Below are 17955 nucleotides of genomic sequence, written 5' to 3' on the forward strand. Positions count from 1 at the left end.
AACCACAGCCACTCGGTCTTGGATGGCTTAGGACCTGGTTATCTACGGGACCGCCTGCTACCACCAATAGCCTCCCACTGGCCAGTACACTCCCATAGAGAGGGGCTCCTCCAGGTGCCGTCGGCCAAACAATGTTGACTGGTGGCCCCTAGGGGGAGAGCCTTCTCTGTGGGGGCACCTACGATCTGGAACGAGCTCCCCCCGGAGATACGGAGGATCCCGGATCTGCGCACTTTCCGTCGCGCGCTTAAAACATTTTTATTTCATCAAGCTGGCCTGGCCTAAATCTTCTCCCTTTTAAAATTTTTAAATTTAAATTTTAAACACTAATTTTAATTTGTTTAATTATGGGATATTTTTAAAATTTAGCCAAATTGTTTAATCTGTTTTAATCTATTTTAAAGTTAGTATCTCTGTGTTTTATCTTTTGGCTGTTCACCGCCGTGAATCCTTCGGGAGAAGGGCGGTATAGAAATTTAATAAAATAAAATAAATAAATAAATTGGATGGGTTGAGCCTGAGCCTATTCCTCCCCATCCAGATCCGCATGGCCTCCAGACACCGGGACATCACTTCAAGGGCATCATTGGGGTGATCCGGGGTGAGATGTACAGCTGGGAGTCATCAGCGTACTGGTGGTACTTCACCCCGAAATCACGGATGATCTTGCCCAGCGGCTTCACAAAATGTTGAACAGGAGAGGCAAGAGGACCGACCCTTGCGGCACCCTACATATGAAGGGCCTCGGGGTTGACCTCTGCCCCCCTGTCAACATAGACTGCGACCGGTCAGAGAGAAAGGAGGAGAACCACTGCAACACAGTGACTCCCACCCCTAACTCTTCCAACCGGTGCAGCATGATACCATGGTCGATGGTATCAAAAGCCGCTGAGAGGTCTAACAGGACCAGGACAGAGGAGCACCCCCTGTCCCGAGCCCTCCAGAGATCATCTACCAATGCAACCAATGCCGTTTCCGTGCTGTACCTGGGCCTGAAGCCTGACTGGAACGGATCCAGATACGTCGTTTCATCCAGGTGCTGGGGGAGCTGTTGCGCAACCACACTCTCAACAACCTTTGCCACAAAGCGAAGGTTGGAGACTGGATGATAGTTTACCAACATTGCCGGGTCCAGGGAAGGCTTCTTGAGGAGAGGCCTCACCACCGCCTCTTTCAAGGTGGCGGGAAAGTCACCCGTTATGTTAAACATTTTAAAAATCTCTTAATACATCAATAAAACATTCTTAATTCATTTCACCAAATATAAATTTCAAAACCTGCAGGAAGATATCCTTCAAATTTTCAATTAACCATTTTAATACCTCCATAACTTTTAAAAAGCAATCATTTTTATATCCAAAACTAATTGTAAGAGAACACTTCCTTTATATCATTGTCTTAGAATAACCTTTAAAAATACCAATTTAATTAAGATTTTCAATTTATTACTAAAATCCTCCCCCCCAAAGAATTAATCTTCTATTCTTCCCTTCTTTCTATATTTTTTCCAGTCCTTTTTCTTCAATAATTCTTTCAACATTGCTCCTCCCCCTAATTTTATTTTCAAAAATTTTTGAATTTTGATTTGATGTATCTTGAAAGCTCGCTCTCTTCTTGAAATCATTTTCTCTGGCTTAAAACCCCCATTTTGACTCTTCTTGCTTGTATAATCAATCAGTTCATTCCTTTGTCTATAAAGCCAAGAATTGTTACCATAAAGTTTATCAGCTTGCAATAAAGAGTCTACTTGTTGCTTTTCTATTAATTGTGTGGAAGCGTCTGCCGAGACCTCTGTTTCAACTGTGCCAACCTCCATTTCAATCCTGACAGCCTCTTTGTCCTCCAAAGTCAAAATCCTCTGATTAATTTCCTCCTGTTTTCCAGCCAACAAATCATTATAATTCTTCAAGCTATATTTTTGAAAAGTTCTTTCAATTGATTCCAAAAGAGCAGAGTTAAAAGAGTCTAAAAGTTCTTGAAAAACCTTTACAGTCACAACTAGAGAATTTGCTGATTCACCAAACAGTGATCCTCCAGCCCTGATGTCAGCCATGTTTCAATCTTCACTTTATATTTATCCAGCTATCAGGTCGACAAATCCAACTATTTTCCACACAGTGTAAAGATGTAAATTAATTGAGGTCAATACCAAATTATTTTCCACGCCGCTTCCACTTTAAATCTTTTTCTTAGGGTGTAATCCAGTAGCTGTATCAATGTTACAAGCGTTAACAAGTGTTAACAAGCACTTTCACTAATAGCTTTCGCTTTCACGCCCTCAGGCGCCATTTTCTGCATTTTTAAACGGAGTTAAAGTGTTACTTGCGTTTTTTGTTTTTTTGTTTTTTTGTTCTCCCGATTTGCTCTGCCAGCACCCAAAGTCCAAATTCTTTATGATTCTTAAAATTGTGTTGCTGGTGTGGACACGATGCCTCCATCTGCATGAAGCAGACTCGTCCCGGATTCGGAGCAATGAAGGGCTTACAAGGAGCTCACCCTGCAACCCCTAGGCTTAAAAAGACAAACCTGGGGGTCTAGGGGAGCTCTACCCAGACCCTTCGGCTCTTCTCTCCCCCTTTTTCCCAGGGGGAGATTTTCAAGCCACTGAACAGCCGATTTTCGCTGTTCTAGCGGCTAACGAAATCACGGGGCTGGAGCTCCTAAAGGAGCGTCCATTCGGTGATTGCGAAGCCACCGGAAGTCCCAGTAGTAAAAAATTTTGAAACCCACCACTGATGGGTAGTCTTTGAATTACGACCAGAATCTTGTTGGAACTCATTGTGGTTGTGAGGTACCGCATGACCAGATTCAATTCTACAATAAGTTTTGTGACAGTCATAAAGTGGAGCAATATGGTCATTAAGTAAATCCAGCCTATCCAATGGCCGTTTTTTGCTGTTTTCTGTTAGATAACGGCAAAAAATGTTGCAAATTGTAAATTTGCAAAAATGACTACTCAGCTGTTCATAAATAGAAACCAGCTGCCAAGCACCGAAAATGTGATCATGTGGCTATGGGGAGGGAGCAGCAATCGTAACTTCAAGGATAGTTTGTAATGTAGCTTTTTAAAGTCAGACATAACTTTGAAGAGTTGTTAAATGACTGGTTGTAAGTCAAGGACTGCCGGTATATCTGAATCCATATGTTTGTGCTAGATTGTTTATATAGTTATTTAAAATACTTATTTGGCCACCCAGTTTATATACAATAACTCTTGGTGTTTTATAGCAATAGCAGTAGCACTTAGACCAGGGGTGACTAACTCTTGATGACACGTTATCATGTGCTGTATCACAACTTTTTTCTCCTTTGCTAAAATGGGGGTGGGCGTGGCCAGTTTTGAAACATGAACATTTAGGGGACCAAAAATTGATTGATTCTGAGACACCAAGTCGTGTCTACACTTAGCAACTGAGATGGTACCTTTTCTCCATAACAATCTGTCCCCAACTTGGCCCTTCAAATCTTCCAGCAGTGGGCCTATCACCACAATAATTGAATCCATCCATAGTCAAAGCTAGTCATCTACCACAGGGGTCCCCAATCCCCGGGCCACAGGCCATACTGGAGCTGCGACCTATTGGGAACTGGATTGGGCAAGCAACGAGCAAGTAGACAAACATGTGAAACTCCATTTGGACACGCAGTGGGGACATGCACTCCCCCACCATTTGCACTGAACCATAACTACTCCCCTCCCCCACCACCGCTGCTGGTTTACAGAGCCGGAAGAGTTGGGGACCACTAATCTACCTCATGCACATCTCTGCATGATGGTGCTACCCAGCTGCTCTTTATCTTAGGAATTTCTTTGTCTTATTCAACTGAAAGACATCTTCTTATGCTTCAATCCATCATTCTTGGACAGGAAGTCTAGAAATAGGCATATCCAATCTGTCTCTTTCTATGGGAGAAAGGCAGGATGCCAACTTCCACACTTAAGAAGGACCATTAAATATTACATTCACATCTTTAACTACTAAACTAAAATCAAAAAAACATAGAAATATAAAATATCTATTTTTAAAAAACATTTTTTGAGAAATCCAATCAACCAAAAGCATTTCACAATCAAATAACTTTGCCGGTGTATTTTAATGTTTCAAGAAATCTTTAACATTTCTGTGCTGTCTTCTAGGTTATTTTTGGATCAGTCATTTGGAGGACAGTCAGGAAATACTTTTTCTCCCTAAGAGTCTAGGCATGTTTCAGCATTTTCAACATCTTCAACCACAGTGGAAGATATGGGGGTCTTCAAATAAATACACTATGTTCCACTGAATTTTAATCCAAGCTATGATGTAGCAGCTCTCTGAGAGGGTTATGACAATTTAGCATTACTTTGCATTCACTCTCAAACCATCTCTACTTTTTGCTGTTAGCTGCTCCTTGGTGTTTAGGTCAGATCGTAGCAAAATAATGTAGCACTTGGGAATGAAGATGCAGCCCAGCAGTCCAGCACTGGAGGCCAGGATGGAGAAGACCTGCACAGCCACCATGTACTTCCCTTTGGTGCTCAGGTAGGTAGGGACAAAGGACACCCAAACACTGCAAAAGACCAGCATGCTGAAGGTGATCAGCTTGGCTTCATTGAAAGCCCCAGGCAAGTTCCTGGCCAGGAAAGCCACTGTAAAGCAGATGGCAGCCAAGAATCCCATGTATGAGAGGGCACCATAAAACATGGTGACAGAGCCTTCATTGCACTGCAGGACAATCTGCTCGGTCTGAGAGTGCATGTCAGACTCAGGGAATGGAGGAGAAACTCCCAGCCAGATGGTACAGATGATAGCTTGGAGACCAGAGCCGGAAAGGACAATACAGTTGGCTAGAGTCTTTCCCAGCCATCTCCTCACAGCATTCCCAGGTCTTGTGGCCAGGAAGGCCAGCACCACTGTAATCGTTTTGGCTAAGATGGAAGAGACGGCAACAGAGAAGATGATGCTGAAGGATGTTTGCCTGAGAAGGCAGGTGGCTGCCCTTGGATGACCAATGAAGAGGAGGGAAGTCAAGAAGGACAACAGAAGAGAGACCAGGAGGATGTAGGAGAGGTCCCGGTTGTTGGCCTTGACTATGGGCGTTTCTAAGAATTTGATGAAGATTGCTAAGACGAAGGCTGTGACCAAAGACAAGATGAGGCTAAAGGAAGCCAGGATTATCCCCAAATCTTCTTTGTAAGACAAGAAGGTTACTTTCTTGGGGATGCATTCGGTTTGGTCTTTATTGGGATGTTGATCTTCTGGACATCTTGTGCATTTCTCTGCATCTGGGGGGAAGACAGGCAAGACCTCAAAGATTCATTTTACATGACCATAATAAAACACTCTTTTTGAATAGGCATATAATTAGTTATAATTATCTAATTACATATAATTAGATATTGTGCCTCAATATCCTGGTCTGTTAAAGGAGACATTTTGTTGAAAACTCCCTAGTTAAAAAGAGGAAGGAAAACAACCAAGACCAACAAAAAGAATGGCTTGGTGAAGCCAGGTGTAGAAACAGGCTGGCTGCAGTAGAGAGTAGGTCTTAATTAGGGGTAGAGCCTCCTATGTTACCAAATAGTTTAAATTTCAAGGTAATATATGAATCCTGATCCTGGTCACTGAGGACTCCATTGCTTAAATCTGTATTGTTTTCTTAATGAGTTGGCTGCTTTGCTACTGGGATTCCTTTCTAGAGGACCTGAACACAATAGGAAATAATTGGTATACTGGATTCAGCCAGTGGGATCATCCAGATGGGAATTTATTGTGAAAGTTGCAATAAAATAGTCTGACAATACAAGAACTTCGGGAAGATGGTACAAATCTTAGGAAGACCTGAGTGTTGTAGAATTCCCAGTGCCAAGGATGTTTATATGTTCCTTCTACAACAAATTGTAAACACCAACTTGGTCTTCCTTCTCTCTCTGCTCTCTACAAAGGCCAGGTTGAAACTTCCCCGTGTCTAACATTCTGTTCCTACTTGAGTATTTCCTTCTAGGCTATTCTCCCTTTTCCAAAACATCTCATAATGGCAAGCCCCAGTTAAAAAGCTTGTAAATTTTTAAAAAGAATAGGAGAGGACAGGAGTCTGCAACTTGCGGCTCTGGAGCCGCATGTGGCTCTCTCATCCCTCTGCTGCAGCTCCCTGTCACTCAAAATATGCATCACAACCGCCAACGTGTGACACCTGCCGGCACGTGATTTATTGAGCTTTTTGACCCATCTTTTTTTTTCCAGAGTTCAAAATGTTTTTGTTGCATGCAGAAATAAAAATTTGTTTTCTCTGTAGCTGTTCATTGATTTCATAAATGCAACACATTATAGTATAGAGTCTGTTGCCGAAATCAAATCCAGAAAGCACACAAAGATAATTGATTCAGCAGGATTTATTAACTTCTCTTTATATATAGTAATACATGAAATAAATATACAATACCAATGGCAGATTCTCCAATGTGGTAGTAATTACAAGCAAAACACAAGGCAGAGGAGAGAACCATTTCAATTCAGCAGACTGTTGTGACTCCGACCCCTGAGGCCAATTTATCAGAGGGAGAAGGCCCCGAACATGAAGGAGAGGAGTTGGCCAGGCCTCCCTCTCCAGGACCCTCCTCTCTGGCAATGCCTCAGGTGTCTCCTGAGGGAGAAGAGATTGGGCAGGAGCCAGATATCTCCTCACAGTCAGACAGTGACGGAGATAAGTCTTGGCTGGATCCACGCCAGCGTCGGAGAGACAAGCGCATGCAGCAGAAAAGGAGGCATGCCAGAGATTAAGCTGAGTCACTGGACCACACCCCACAGGGGATATAAGGGGGTGAGGTGGCCATTCAGACTCTGTGACGGACAAAACTAACTACTAGCAAGTCACATTGTATCCTTGCAACAACGATATCTGCCTTGGATTTAATACGGACTGGACTTGACAATTCTTGAACTGTGTGTATCTTGTTTGGCTTTATCTGTCGGAGGAACAACCCCTCCCTTTATGGGTAAAGTTCTTGGCAAGCAGCTACTGGGTTGCTGCCAATCCTCTTATCGAAAAAAATTGTTGTCTGTCAGTTTTATTTAACCCCTGGATATCTGTTTGTGTGCGTGTGTGAGACGGGGACAGAACACAGACTAGTTTGCAGCTTTTGCACAGACTCAGAGCTGACCCACACCCAGCCTCCAAACTGTTTCAGTTTCCAAACAGTCCCCACTGGCTGACCTGTCACCATGTCTATCCAAACAGTCCCCATTGGCTGACTTGTTACCATGTCTATTACAGTCTATGAATATTCATACTCTGACAATCTTTCTTCCTCTCTACAGACCTGTTGCCCAAAGTTGCTAAGTTTGCTTCTAAACATTCCTGAATGGAAATGCTTCAGTGTCTCTTCTGCCCATCATTCAAGTCCTCCCCCTCCTCCTATGTCTCCTACCTTCCTGAGTGGAGATGGTGCCTTCTGCACACGAGGCACAACCATAGCAGCAAAGAGGTCTTCCTTCTAGGACCATCTTGGCTTGGCCAGGAAGACAGCTTTCGGTACACCTGGAGCGAGGCAGGGACTGACCAAAAAAGAAAAGGAGCATCAACTACAGATATAAAATGTTGTCCCAGAAGATGTGATGATAGCAATAACACTTAGACTTATATACCACTGTTGGAACAAATGTCCATCTGGGTTCAGTTCCAAGTGGGGAGAAAGACACTGGAAACATGGAGACTGCTTAGAATGATGGTTTAATGGTAAAGCAGACCCACCAAGCACGTGTGATTCTGGGTAACTGACCACATGGAAGAGAGCAAGAGAGAGATTTATACCCTCTCTTGGGCTTTGAATTTGAGCTTCCTGTTCCTGTGGCAAAGGCATGTATCCTATTGGTTGCAGTCAGACTCCCATGGGGCTATGCGGTCATAGCTGAGATTGTCTGTGTACCAGGCTTGGTTGAATCTTGCTGGGTGATTCATGGCCAATTTCCTATTGTGGCTGAATGGCTTTGCCCTGAAGGATAATCCTATCATCCTCGAGCTGAGGTCTTTTGTTTTGTAGATAGTCTGGCCCAGTCTTTTGTCTTATAGATAAGCTGGCACCAAAATATGTGCTGGGGGCAGGGAGCTGGGGTCTTTTGTTTCCATTTAAGATGTTTATTTCTCTTTTAGGGGAAATATTCTGCCTTTTTAATATTTCCTAGAATATTTCATTCTTCTAGGAGAGGGGTGGACGCTAATTTTCTACACCACTTTACAGTGCTTTGCAGCCCTCTCTAAGTTTTTTACAGAGTCAGCATATTGCCCTGAACAATTTGGGTCCTTAATTTACCCAACTCGGAAGGATGGAAGGCTGAGTCAATCTTGAGCCTGGTGAGATTTGAACTGCCAAATTGCAGGCAGCTGGCAGTCAGCAGAAGTAGCCTGCAGTACTGCACTCTAATCACTGCCCCACCATGGCTCATGGGCAACATTTTGATGGGCAAAGGTTAGGTTGTTTTCAAGGGGAGAAGATATTAGTGACACAACTTTGAGTAGCTATGACTACAGTTGGATTCACACATTACATGAAACCAAGTATTCTTAATCGTTTGATTGAATAAACCACATTGATCAAGGTTTGTTACTGTGGTTAATACACTTGCTAGATTTGGGGAAAGAGGTTGAATTCTACTCCAACAAGAGGAACTTATGGACTAAAACCAAAAAACAAGTACCTAATTGATAAATTACAATAACAACTTTACCAATAAGCTAACAGAAAACAAATAAACCTTTTTATGGGTTATAAATGTATATTTCCTTTCTAGGATTCTCTTCTCTATTTCCTGACCTTCGGACTAACCCAACCTGGTTTTACTCTTTTGGCTGCAAGTCTACCACGAAGGGAAGGGAAGTTTTCTCATAAGCTAGCATTCATACAATCACAGCCTACTTTATAGAGTAAAAACAGAAATGTAGAACAAGAACCAAGTAGGATTTGAATCTGGCTAGTTCACAAGAGATCTTTTGACCATGGAATCCCCTTTCAGTGATCCAAAGAACCTAGCTATTTCATAGAGAACAACAACGATGATGATGAAGAAATTGTGTGTTGTCCCGATTGTAATTGGAGCCCTTGGAGCAATAACCAAAGGGCTACCCCGCTATTTAGAAATTCTAAATTTACCGGACTTGAACATTTTGACTCTACAAAAAACCACCTTACTCGGAACAGCTTAAATCCTCCGACGATACCTTAACAGTTCCTAGGTCCTTGGTTAGGACTCGAGCTGCTGAGCTATTAACCAGCCTCAAAGGCTGTGAATCTCACTAAAGATTAACCAATAATAATAATAATAAATATGACTTTCCTGTATCCAAAAAGTCATGGGAACATAAAGTGGAAAAAGTTATAGAAAATGAGAAGGTGAAGATCTTGTGGGACTTTCAAATACAGATGGATCGTCACTTGGAACACAACACACCAGATATCACAGTTGTCAAAAACTGAAACATACAATTTATTGACATCGTGGTACCAGGAGATGCCAGAGTTGAAGAAAAAGAACTGGAAAAAATCATGAAATATCGCGACCTGGCCGTCAAAACTACACGGCTATGGATGAAACATGTAACAGTGATACCTGTTGTCATACAATGAAATTCACTTAACACCCAAAGACCAGGTCCAACACACATAACAATCCCCAAACACACCCCCATTCACCACAAATTCCCTGCTCCTAAACCACCCAAACATCCACACAACAGACCAAGTAATGCTGTCCAACAGCTCACTGATGGTGGCCCTTTAGTTCATTGTTGAGTGCAATTATAGCTCTGGGATAAAAACTATTCAGAAAATGTGTGGTCCAAGTTTTAATTGTTCTGTATCTTCTGCCAGAAGGCAACAGTCCAAAAAGATTGTAAGCAGGATGGGAAGAGTGTCGGAGAATGTTATGCAACTTCCTCAAACAGCGAGATTCGAAGATGTCATCCAGGGCTGGAGCCCGATGGTATTCCAAGCAATCTTTCATCCCAGATCCATCTACTTCCCATACATTTCCCAGCTGGTTGGAAAGAATGAAAGAGAGGATGGAGAACATTAGATGAACAATTTCAGCTCACCTGGTTAAACCGTTGGGACCAATTCATGGCCTCCTGCTCAAGGATGAAATCCATATCTTTGGACCTCCATGGTCTATCTATCCTCCCAAACTTAATGGCCTTGAAGGATTCATTAGGGAAGGTCACCCAGTTCACGGTATCAAATTTGGCAGTGAACTGCCCTTTCTCATCCAGAAAAACTCCCTCCATGCAAGTATTGTAGAAGTGGGAATCTCCCAGGAAAGGATGAAGCTACAATGACGAAGAAAAGAGAGCAAGATGAGAAAAGAAGAAATCAAAGGTACAAGGAGAGTTAACATCATCCACCTAACTTCCCCCCAGGACTCTCTACAAACATTCCTATGGCCCAGAAACTTCATAAAATGGAAGAAGACTGAAATTGTAAACTTACCACACCATCTAAAATGGATTTGAATCCTGAAGGCTCACCTTCAGGATTTCTAGAAGAAACCAAATACCTGCCATGTCTGAAGGACCAGCCTGTGATCTCTTTCCTTCATTGTTTTCTGCCTGGATCTGGATAAGTAGGCAGCGTGTGATGCCCGAGCAACTGCCCAGGCGAGGTTGTAAATACCGTAGCCGTCCTGAGCGAGAGTTTTCTCTATCACGTCTTCCTGCAGTGTCTCCAGGTCTTCATTCTCCCGGCACCTTATCCTTCCTTTCACAGAAAAGAGGTGCTTGGAATAGGAACAACTGAATGCTACTCTGCCAAACCTTTGCATAGGGATAAAAAACGTTTCATAAACATATTGTGGTCTTTTTTCAGTATGGATTAAAAAAGAGAAGAAACCTTGGAGATGCCGAGGAGACAGTGTTTCATAAGATAAATTCATGAAGAGGTCCCACATTGCTGTGGTGATCCAAACTTTTGCCAGGAGTGGTTTGACCGCCCTTTCAACGTGTTTGTGTAATATGAGTATTAACCTGGAGAAATATTGAGATTCACCGTAGTATATTAAAACACTGACATGGTTCCACAAGTTAAACGGTGCATTATCCAGCAACTGCATGTTCCAGGGCAATGTTGGGATGCTCACCGAGAAGGCGGCACAAATTGTGTTCCTGGTTAATATGGGATTAAAAGTCCGCAGGAATCTTCTGCCGTTGTCAGTGTCCGGTGCAAGGAGACCGACCCAATTCCACCCAAAATGTTGGAGCAATTTGGCAATTCCCCAATACAAGTAATCTTCTTTGGGGACCATCCGGTAGATGAACGGGAACCGGGTTTTATCGTTCAGAGTTTCAGACACAAAACCGTAACTGACCTAATAAGAATAAGAATGAAAATATTTTGAGACCAAGGTTTGGAGAATTTGATCCTTCTCTTCACTAGACTAGCCGTGCCCAGTTCCTGCAACCGTTCTTCATATGTTTTAGCCTCCAGTCCCCTAATCATTTTTGTTGCTCTTCTCTGCACTCTTTCTAGAGTCTCAACGTCTTTTTTATGGTGCGGTGACCAAAACTGGATGCAGGATTTGAGGTGTGGTCTTACTAGGGCTTTATAGAGTGATATTAGTACCACACATGATTCTTGATTGAATCTCTCTGTTAAGGCAATTTAGGATTGCATTAAAGGTGTGTTGTTTTGTGGCTTTATGCAGGAAAGGCTATCATTCATACCGGTTCCTTCTCTCCTTCCTTTTTGCCATTCATGAGATCAATCAGAATTCTGTATCAAGAAAGAGATGTAAATGTAATATAGAAAGAATTGAAGGGTTGTCACAGGCCGGGGAGAACATCTGAGTAAGTGCCCTAATGTTTTGATGGCCAGGAGATCTTAAGCACCAAGATAATTTCCTGGTGAGGACACCTGAGTGGTCATGACATTTTCCTGGGCAGGACATAGCAAGGGTTGGCTTTTCCTCCCAATCCCCATTCATACCTGTGGCATTTTGTAGAGGCTTGACATGGTGGAAATCTGCTCGGAAATATCAGACTCGGCCCCTTCAATCACAGCCAGCAGCCTCTTCTCTCTTCCACAAATGTAGTTTGGAACATTTGCTTGTCCGGTGGAGAGCAAGTCTGCCAGGGCATCGGCAGTCATTCTTGCATGATAATAATTCTCATAAATGTCATAGCCCAGGGTGATATTGGGCAAAACCTGGGGATTCCGGTTGATCTCACGGATGGTAAAAAGGAAGGAGAGAAGGAACCAGTATGTATTAAATCCTTTCCTGCATAAAGCAACGAAACAATAACACACTTTAATATTCATTCGGTGTTTAAGCATGACAGTCCCCAACCTTTGGGGCACCAGGGACAGGTTTTGTTTTCCACAGAGCAGTGGGGGAACATGGTTTCACTCTACCTAGATCCCACACTTATTTATTTATTATTTATTTATTATGGATTTATTAGTTAATCAAGCATGTATTTTATGACAGATACAAGAGTAAACAAAATTATAAATACATGAAAAGGATACGAATAAAAGAAAACATTAGGACAGGGATGGTAGGCACGCTGGTGCCCTTATGCATGCCCCTTACAGACCTCTTAGGAATGGGGTGAGGTCAATAGTAGACAGTCTAAGGTTAAAGTTTTGGGGTTTTGGGGAAGAAACCACAGAGTCAGGTAGTGCATTCCAGGCATTGACCACTCTGTTACTGAAGTCATATTTTCTGCAATTGAGTTTGGAACGGTTTACCTTGAGTTTGTATCTATTGTTTGTTCGTGTATTGTTGTGGTTGAAGCTGAAGTAGTCATTGACAGGAAGGACATTGTGGCAGATAATTTTATGCACTATGCTTAGGTCAGACCGAAGACGGCGAAGTTCTAAGTCGTCTAAGCCCAAAATTTGGAGTCTGGTGGCATAAGGTATTTCGTTGCGAGCAGAGGAGTGGAGGACATATTATTAAGCATATAAAGCTTTGCTCGCTTGGGTGGTCCAGTTCTATATGGGTCACAGACTGGTACCAGTCTGCAGTCTGGGGATTGGGGATTCCTGTTTTAGCAGACCTTGCATTTAGCAGAATGTTAGGCTAGATAACATTTTAGATCTAGTCTTACTCTACTGCTACTACTGTAAATAATATGGGCTCAGATTTCTCTCCCCAGAAGCAGAAGAGTCTAGACAGATGAAGAAATTTCTCTGAGGATCATTCTTGGTGGAGAGGAACATTGGATATTCTTGAAAGCCATTCCCAAGCAAAAGGGTACAAAACCTACCCAAGGGATCTACTTACAAAACTGGTTGGTTAAAGAGAAACTTGTCGAATTTTTCTCGATGAAGCAGCCCTGGTCTTGGAGGCACAATCCCGCCGAGGAAAAAATCTCCTGGATGATAATAGTTGCGCACTGTATCCTGATCCTTGGTGAAGTCGAGGGGGCATTTTCTCCCATTGACTCTGCTGAGCAGAAGGAGCAGAAGCAGCAACAGGAGAAGCACCTTTGTCCTTGTGGCAAAACCTGGTAGCATTTCAGGAAACAGAGTTCTCTCCAAAACAGAGAAGAGTGGAACCACAGCTTTATAGGCAAGCCATGATGTCACATCTCAGCATCCTCTCCAAACCTCCATCTAAACACATTGACTCCAGAGGAAGCATTTATTTGGACATCAGACAAGAGTCAAGAAGATGTTGCATCAGGCTGCCCTCGACGTTCAGGGATTCAGGCATGATGGTTGGGCAAAATCCCTTGAAATCTGGAACGAGCTCCCCCCGGAGATACGGAGGATCCCGGATCTGCGTACCTTCCGTCGCGCGCTTAAGACGTTCCTATTTCATCAAGCTGGCCTGACCTAAATTTTCCTCTTTTAAATGGGAATTTTAAATTTGGTTTTAAATTATTGGGGTTTTAAAATGGTTCAGCCAAATTTATTTAATTGGTTTTATCTCTATTTTAAATTTTGTATTTATATGTTTTATTTTATGGCTGTTCACCGCCCTGAGTCCTTCGGGAGTAGGGCGGTATACAAATTTAATTAAAATAAAAAAATAAAATAAAATAAATCTGGAGGAGAGACAGGACCATGATTTTCACAGCTATACAACATCTGGCCTCCAGGAGCAGGTGCAGGGGTGGAGGAGACCAGGTCTGAAATCAACACAAGGCAGACACGGGTTCCTGATGTTTCTGAACTTTCCATAAACTTTGACAACTTGAAGTTCCAAAAGGTTGTTTCAGGACTTTGTGGCACCTGTCACATGAGATGGATTTCCAATCATCGTGCAGAGAATACCATGCCTTGTAAACATCTCTGGATCAGGGGTGGGTTCTAAATATTTTTACTACCGGTTCTGTGGGCATGGCTTATTTTGTGGGTGTGGCTTGGAGGTCATGTGACTAGGTGGGCGTGGCTAGCTGGTCAGAGTCATTTCTGGAAGGTCCTCGCACTTACGATCAGTCCTCGCACTTATGACCCGACTCATTTGTTTGCTTTTAACACTGATCAGCTGTAGGACGGCCCTTTGAAGCCCTGCAGCAAGAGTTTAAACAGTTTTTTTTCCCTCTAGTCATCAGCTGGGACTCAGGAGGCAGCGATAGATTGTGGGGTGGGACCAAATAAAAGGTAAGAATAACGTGGGGGGTGGGGGGTGGGAGGGCGGGGGGGAGAACCGGTTCAGTGATGTCATATCATCATCGCTACCGGCTCGGCCGAACCGGACCGAACTGGGAGGAACCCACCACTGCTCTGGATCCATTTAGGCCAGGGGTGTCAAATTCAAGGCCTGGGGGCTGAATCCAACCTGCAGAGTGCTTAGATCTGGCCCATCGGGCCACTCTGGAAGCAGCAAAAGACTGGCCCGTGGTGCCTCTGCCAGCAAAAACCGTGCACGCCCCCTCCCCCAGCTCCATTTTTGGCCATGATGGTCTCCTGCAGCCCTCTGCCAGTGAAAATGGAGGCCCAGGGAGGCCGTGCACTCCGTTTTCACTGGCAGAGAGCTGGTTGAAAACAGAGTCTCGGCAAGTGACGTCGAGCTGGCCATGCCCCCTGGCAACACCCCCTGACAATGCCCCTCAGCCCCACCCGGAGACCAGACACAACCGTGATGTGGCCCTCAATGAAATCGAGTTTGACACCCCTGATTTAGGCAAATCTGATTTTATCTGAAGCAAAGTTATTTTTCCCAAAGCTGAGGGCACTTTGGGACACAAGTAAAAATCCTGGTGATCCCCCTCAAGCTCATTTACCTTTTGAAGCCTCCTGCTCTTCTCCGGAGCCTTAATCTCAGCCTTACAATGTTCACCTTTTCATTTTGAGTAATTTTACAGTTCTTCTTTGTGACTGTAAGATCCCAGAAGTTTCCCCCGAGCCACTGAGATGCCAGAGAGTGAGACTCGGGATGAGGCTTGCAAAAACTATCAGCTTTTTATTCTTTGGCCAAAGTAAAAAGTCTGGGTGAATACTATATCCAAAACATAGAGACAAAATGCATGTAAGGAATAGCCACACCAGTGGTGCCAGTTCCGCCCAGTTCTATCGAATAGGTAGTAACTTTAAGGACTGGTTCTCCAAACCGGTAGTAACGGCAGCCTGGCCACGCCCCCAAACAAATGCTTTCCCATAAAGAGCAACGAAGGAGAGAAACAGCCGTTGACCTGGAGAACACGTGGACTGGAGCAGCTCTGTATGCACTCCACTGGCTGTTTCTTCCCCTTCGCTAGTGCAGCACAGCAAAATGTAGCAGCCATGAGCTGTGCTTTCCTTCAAGTCTCATCCAGAAAGCTCTGTGTAGAGAGAAGCACTTGTTTCCCTCAGCTGCCCACAGCACTTAGAGGAAAGCACGGCTTATGGCTGCTAAACCACCTCTGGTTTCTTCCCCTTCGCTCGTGTAGCACAGCGAAATCTAGTAGCCATGAGCTGCGCTTTCCTCTAAGTCAAATCCGGAAAGATCCGGCTGGGGATGGGTGCCTCTATCCACTGGCTCAGGGCAGAGGACTCAGCTGCAGCCCAGACAAGCCGAGTGTTAGGAAAGGTTTTAGTTTAGGTTGTAGAGGTCAATAAGATCTTGGAATGTCCCAAGAGCTACAATTAAACCAGATTTCTTTTATCAAGAAGAACTTTGTTTATTTAAAATCAATAAACTATTTTCATTTTAAATCATAGAACATTGTCTGTCAGCATCCCAGCACTGACATATAAAGAGAGGAGAAGCTTGAACTTTTGCCTACTAAATCCCTTTGAAGATTCTGTCTCCTCGGAGATGGAAGAGGGGGGAGACATTCCTGTGATCTGACGAAGAAGAGATCAGGAAAGTGACTTGGAAGATAGCCAATGAGAAGCAGAGAATTGGGGATCGGAAAGGGAGGGATTGGGGGGCAAAGGTCAGTACTGACCGCGAAAGAGCCAGGGTCAGTTTGCTATCCTCAAATAAAGAGAAAATTTCCTTAAAGATCAGCAGTTTGGAAATTCATTTACTTTGAGATAGCATCGAAACCTGACATTGTCTCTTGGTCTTTATTTATTTCTTAGGTAAATGTACCTAGAGCATAATCCCTTCTTCTCTCTTTCTGTCTCTCTTCTCCTTTCTCTCCTGTGTGTGTGAGTAAAGGGGGTCATATTTATAGAGTGGCTAAGCCACTCCCCCTTCAGTCCCTTAGACAAAATGGAGGGAAACTATAAACACAAAACCATCCTTCCAGTATAGACAGTGTAGTTCAGGGGCACTATTTTAGATTATTATCTGACACTGAGGAACTGTGGGGAGCCTCCCGTGTGTTGTACCCCCCTCCCAGCCTTCACTTGCACCTCCGTGCTGCCAGCGTCTTCCGAAGCTGCCGCTGTTGGAGCCGTGACAGAGACGGGGGCAGTCCAGTAAGCTGGGCACCAGAAAATGGTACGGAGGCGTAGGGCGAAGGCTAGGAGGGGGTGCAACATGCAGGAGAGAGGAGCTGAGTCTGCTGCCCTGAGCTGGCGGAAGCCACACAGGGCGCAGCTGGGAGCGTGCTAACCTTGCCCTCCCCGAGTGCTGGACTCTGCCTTTGCCATTGCCCCTGGCCTGCCCAGCTCGCCCCTGGCTGGCTCCATGGTCATGTGGGCTAGCATGAGCATGGCTTTCCAGGAGCTCGGCAACAACAAAGCCAAAAAGTTCTCCGGTCAGCCAGCGAGAAGGAAGCTGCTTTGTGCTTTCCCTCCTTTGTCCTTCCCAGCCGAAAAGCCGTGGCTGGCAGGCCGTGGAAACAGGGTTACCCTCTTGACTGGGGGTCTGGGCGCGTCCTCTGTGAAGCTTCCCCTACACGCTCATCTCACGGATGGGACACGGCCAACCTGGCTCAGCATGCCAGCAGGAGTGGGCAGTGGGGTGCTCCGGCTGCAACCACGGGGAATTCCCATCAGAGGCGAGAAGGGGCACTTTTCGGCCAGGAAGGGCAACAGAGGGAAAGCTGAGATGATCACCGCCATCCCACCACGTCCTGACCTGGATATGGGGCCGGAGTATCAAAAAAAAGTGTCAAAAAGTCCCAAAAATTTTAGCCACCTTTTCGGTGGTCATGGCTTGGGGGGGGTCATGTGACTGAGTGCATGAGTGATGTCAAGTTGGCCATGCCCAATCAGTCACATGCCCCCCCACCTAGCCCCCCCCCCACAGAACTGGTAGTAAAAATTTTAGAACCCACCACTGAGCCACAGCCCTGCGAGAGTGGCTCAGATTATTATATACATTTTACGGCGATGGAAATAAAGTTTACCCAATCAGAGACAAAGGTTCATTAACAACGTGATCTTTAAAGCAAGTTAACAAACTTTGTACTAATGCTAACCAGTATCAAGGCTACAATTCACTAAGCTAGAATTAGTTCCTAACAACTAATTTCTGACAGTATACAATAATATAAGCAGAAGCCAATAACAAAGCTTAATTCCTAATAAATGATTTCTAGTCGTATATAATATCAGAAGCAAACAGCAAATATTGGTTTGATCACTGTGCTCTTTTATAACCTTGA

At 44.2% G+C, this 17955-nt stretch overlaps 2 protein-coding genes across 2 annotated transcripts in view; both read right to left on the reverse strand.

The window, feature by feature from the left end:
* LOC139311736 (zinc finger protein 420-like) overlaps positions 1 to 17955 on the reverse strand; it is a 336520-nt gene that overhangs the window by 229682 nt on the left and 88883 nt on the right. The gene's annotated exons all lie outside the window — the stretch shown is intronic.
* LOC139313435 (vomeronasal type-2 receptor 26-like) lies at positions 4338 to 17410 on the reverse strand. Its single transcript, XM_070939046.1, has 8 exons — positions 17258 to 17410; positions 16757 to 16866; positions 13251 to 13412; positions 11948 to 12239; positions 10524 to 11330; positions 10066 to 10296; positions 7406 to 7532; positions 4338 to 5263 (listed from the first exon to the last, which is right to left on the reverse strand). Exons 1-8 carry the CDS (start codon positions 17408 to 17410, stop codon positions 4338 to 4340), a joined length of 2808 nt encoding a protein of 935 aa, XP_070795147.1.

This window comes from Pituophis catenifer, unplaced genomic scaffold, assembly GCF_029215685.1.
Source record: "Pituophis catenifer annectens isolate HBS135680 unplaced genomic scaffold, rPitCat1.0.hap2 SCAF_2, whole genome shotgun sequence".
NCBI classification, from domain to species: Eukaryota; Metazoa; Chordata; class Lepidosauria; order Squamata; family Colubridae; genus Pituophis; species Pituophis catenifer.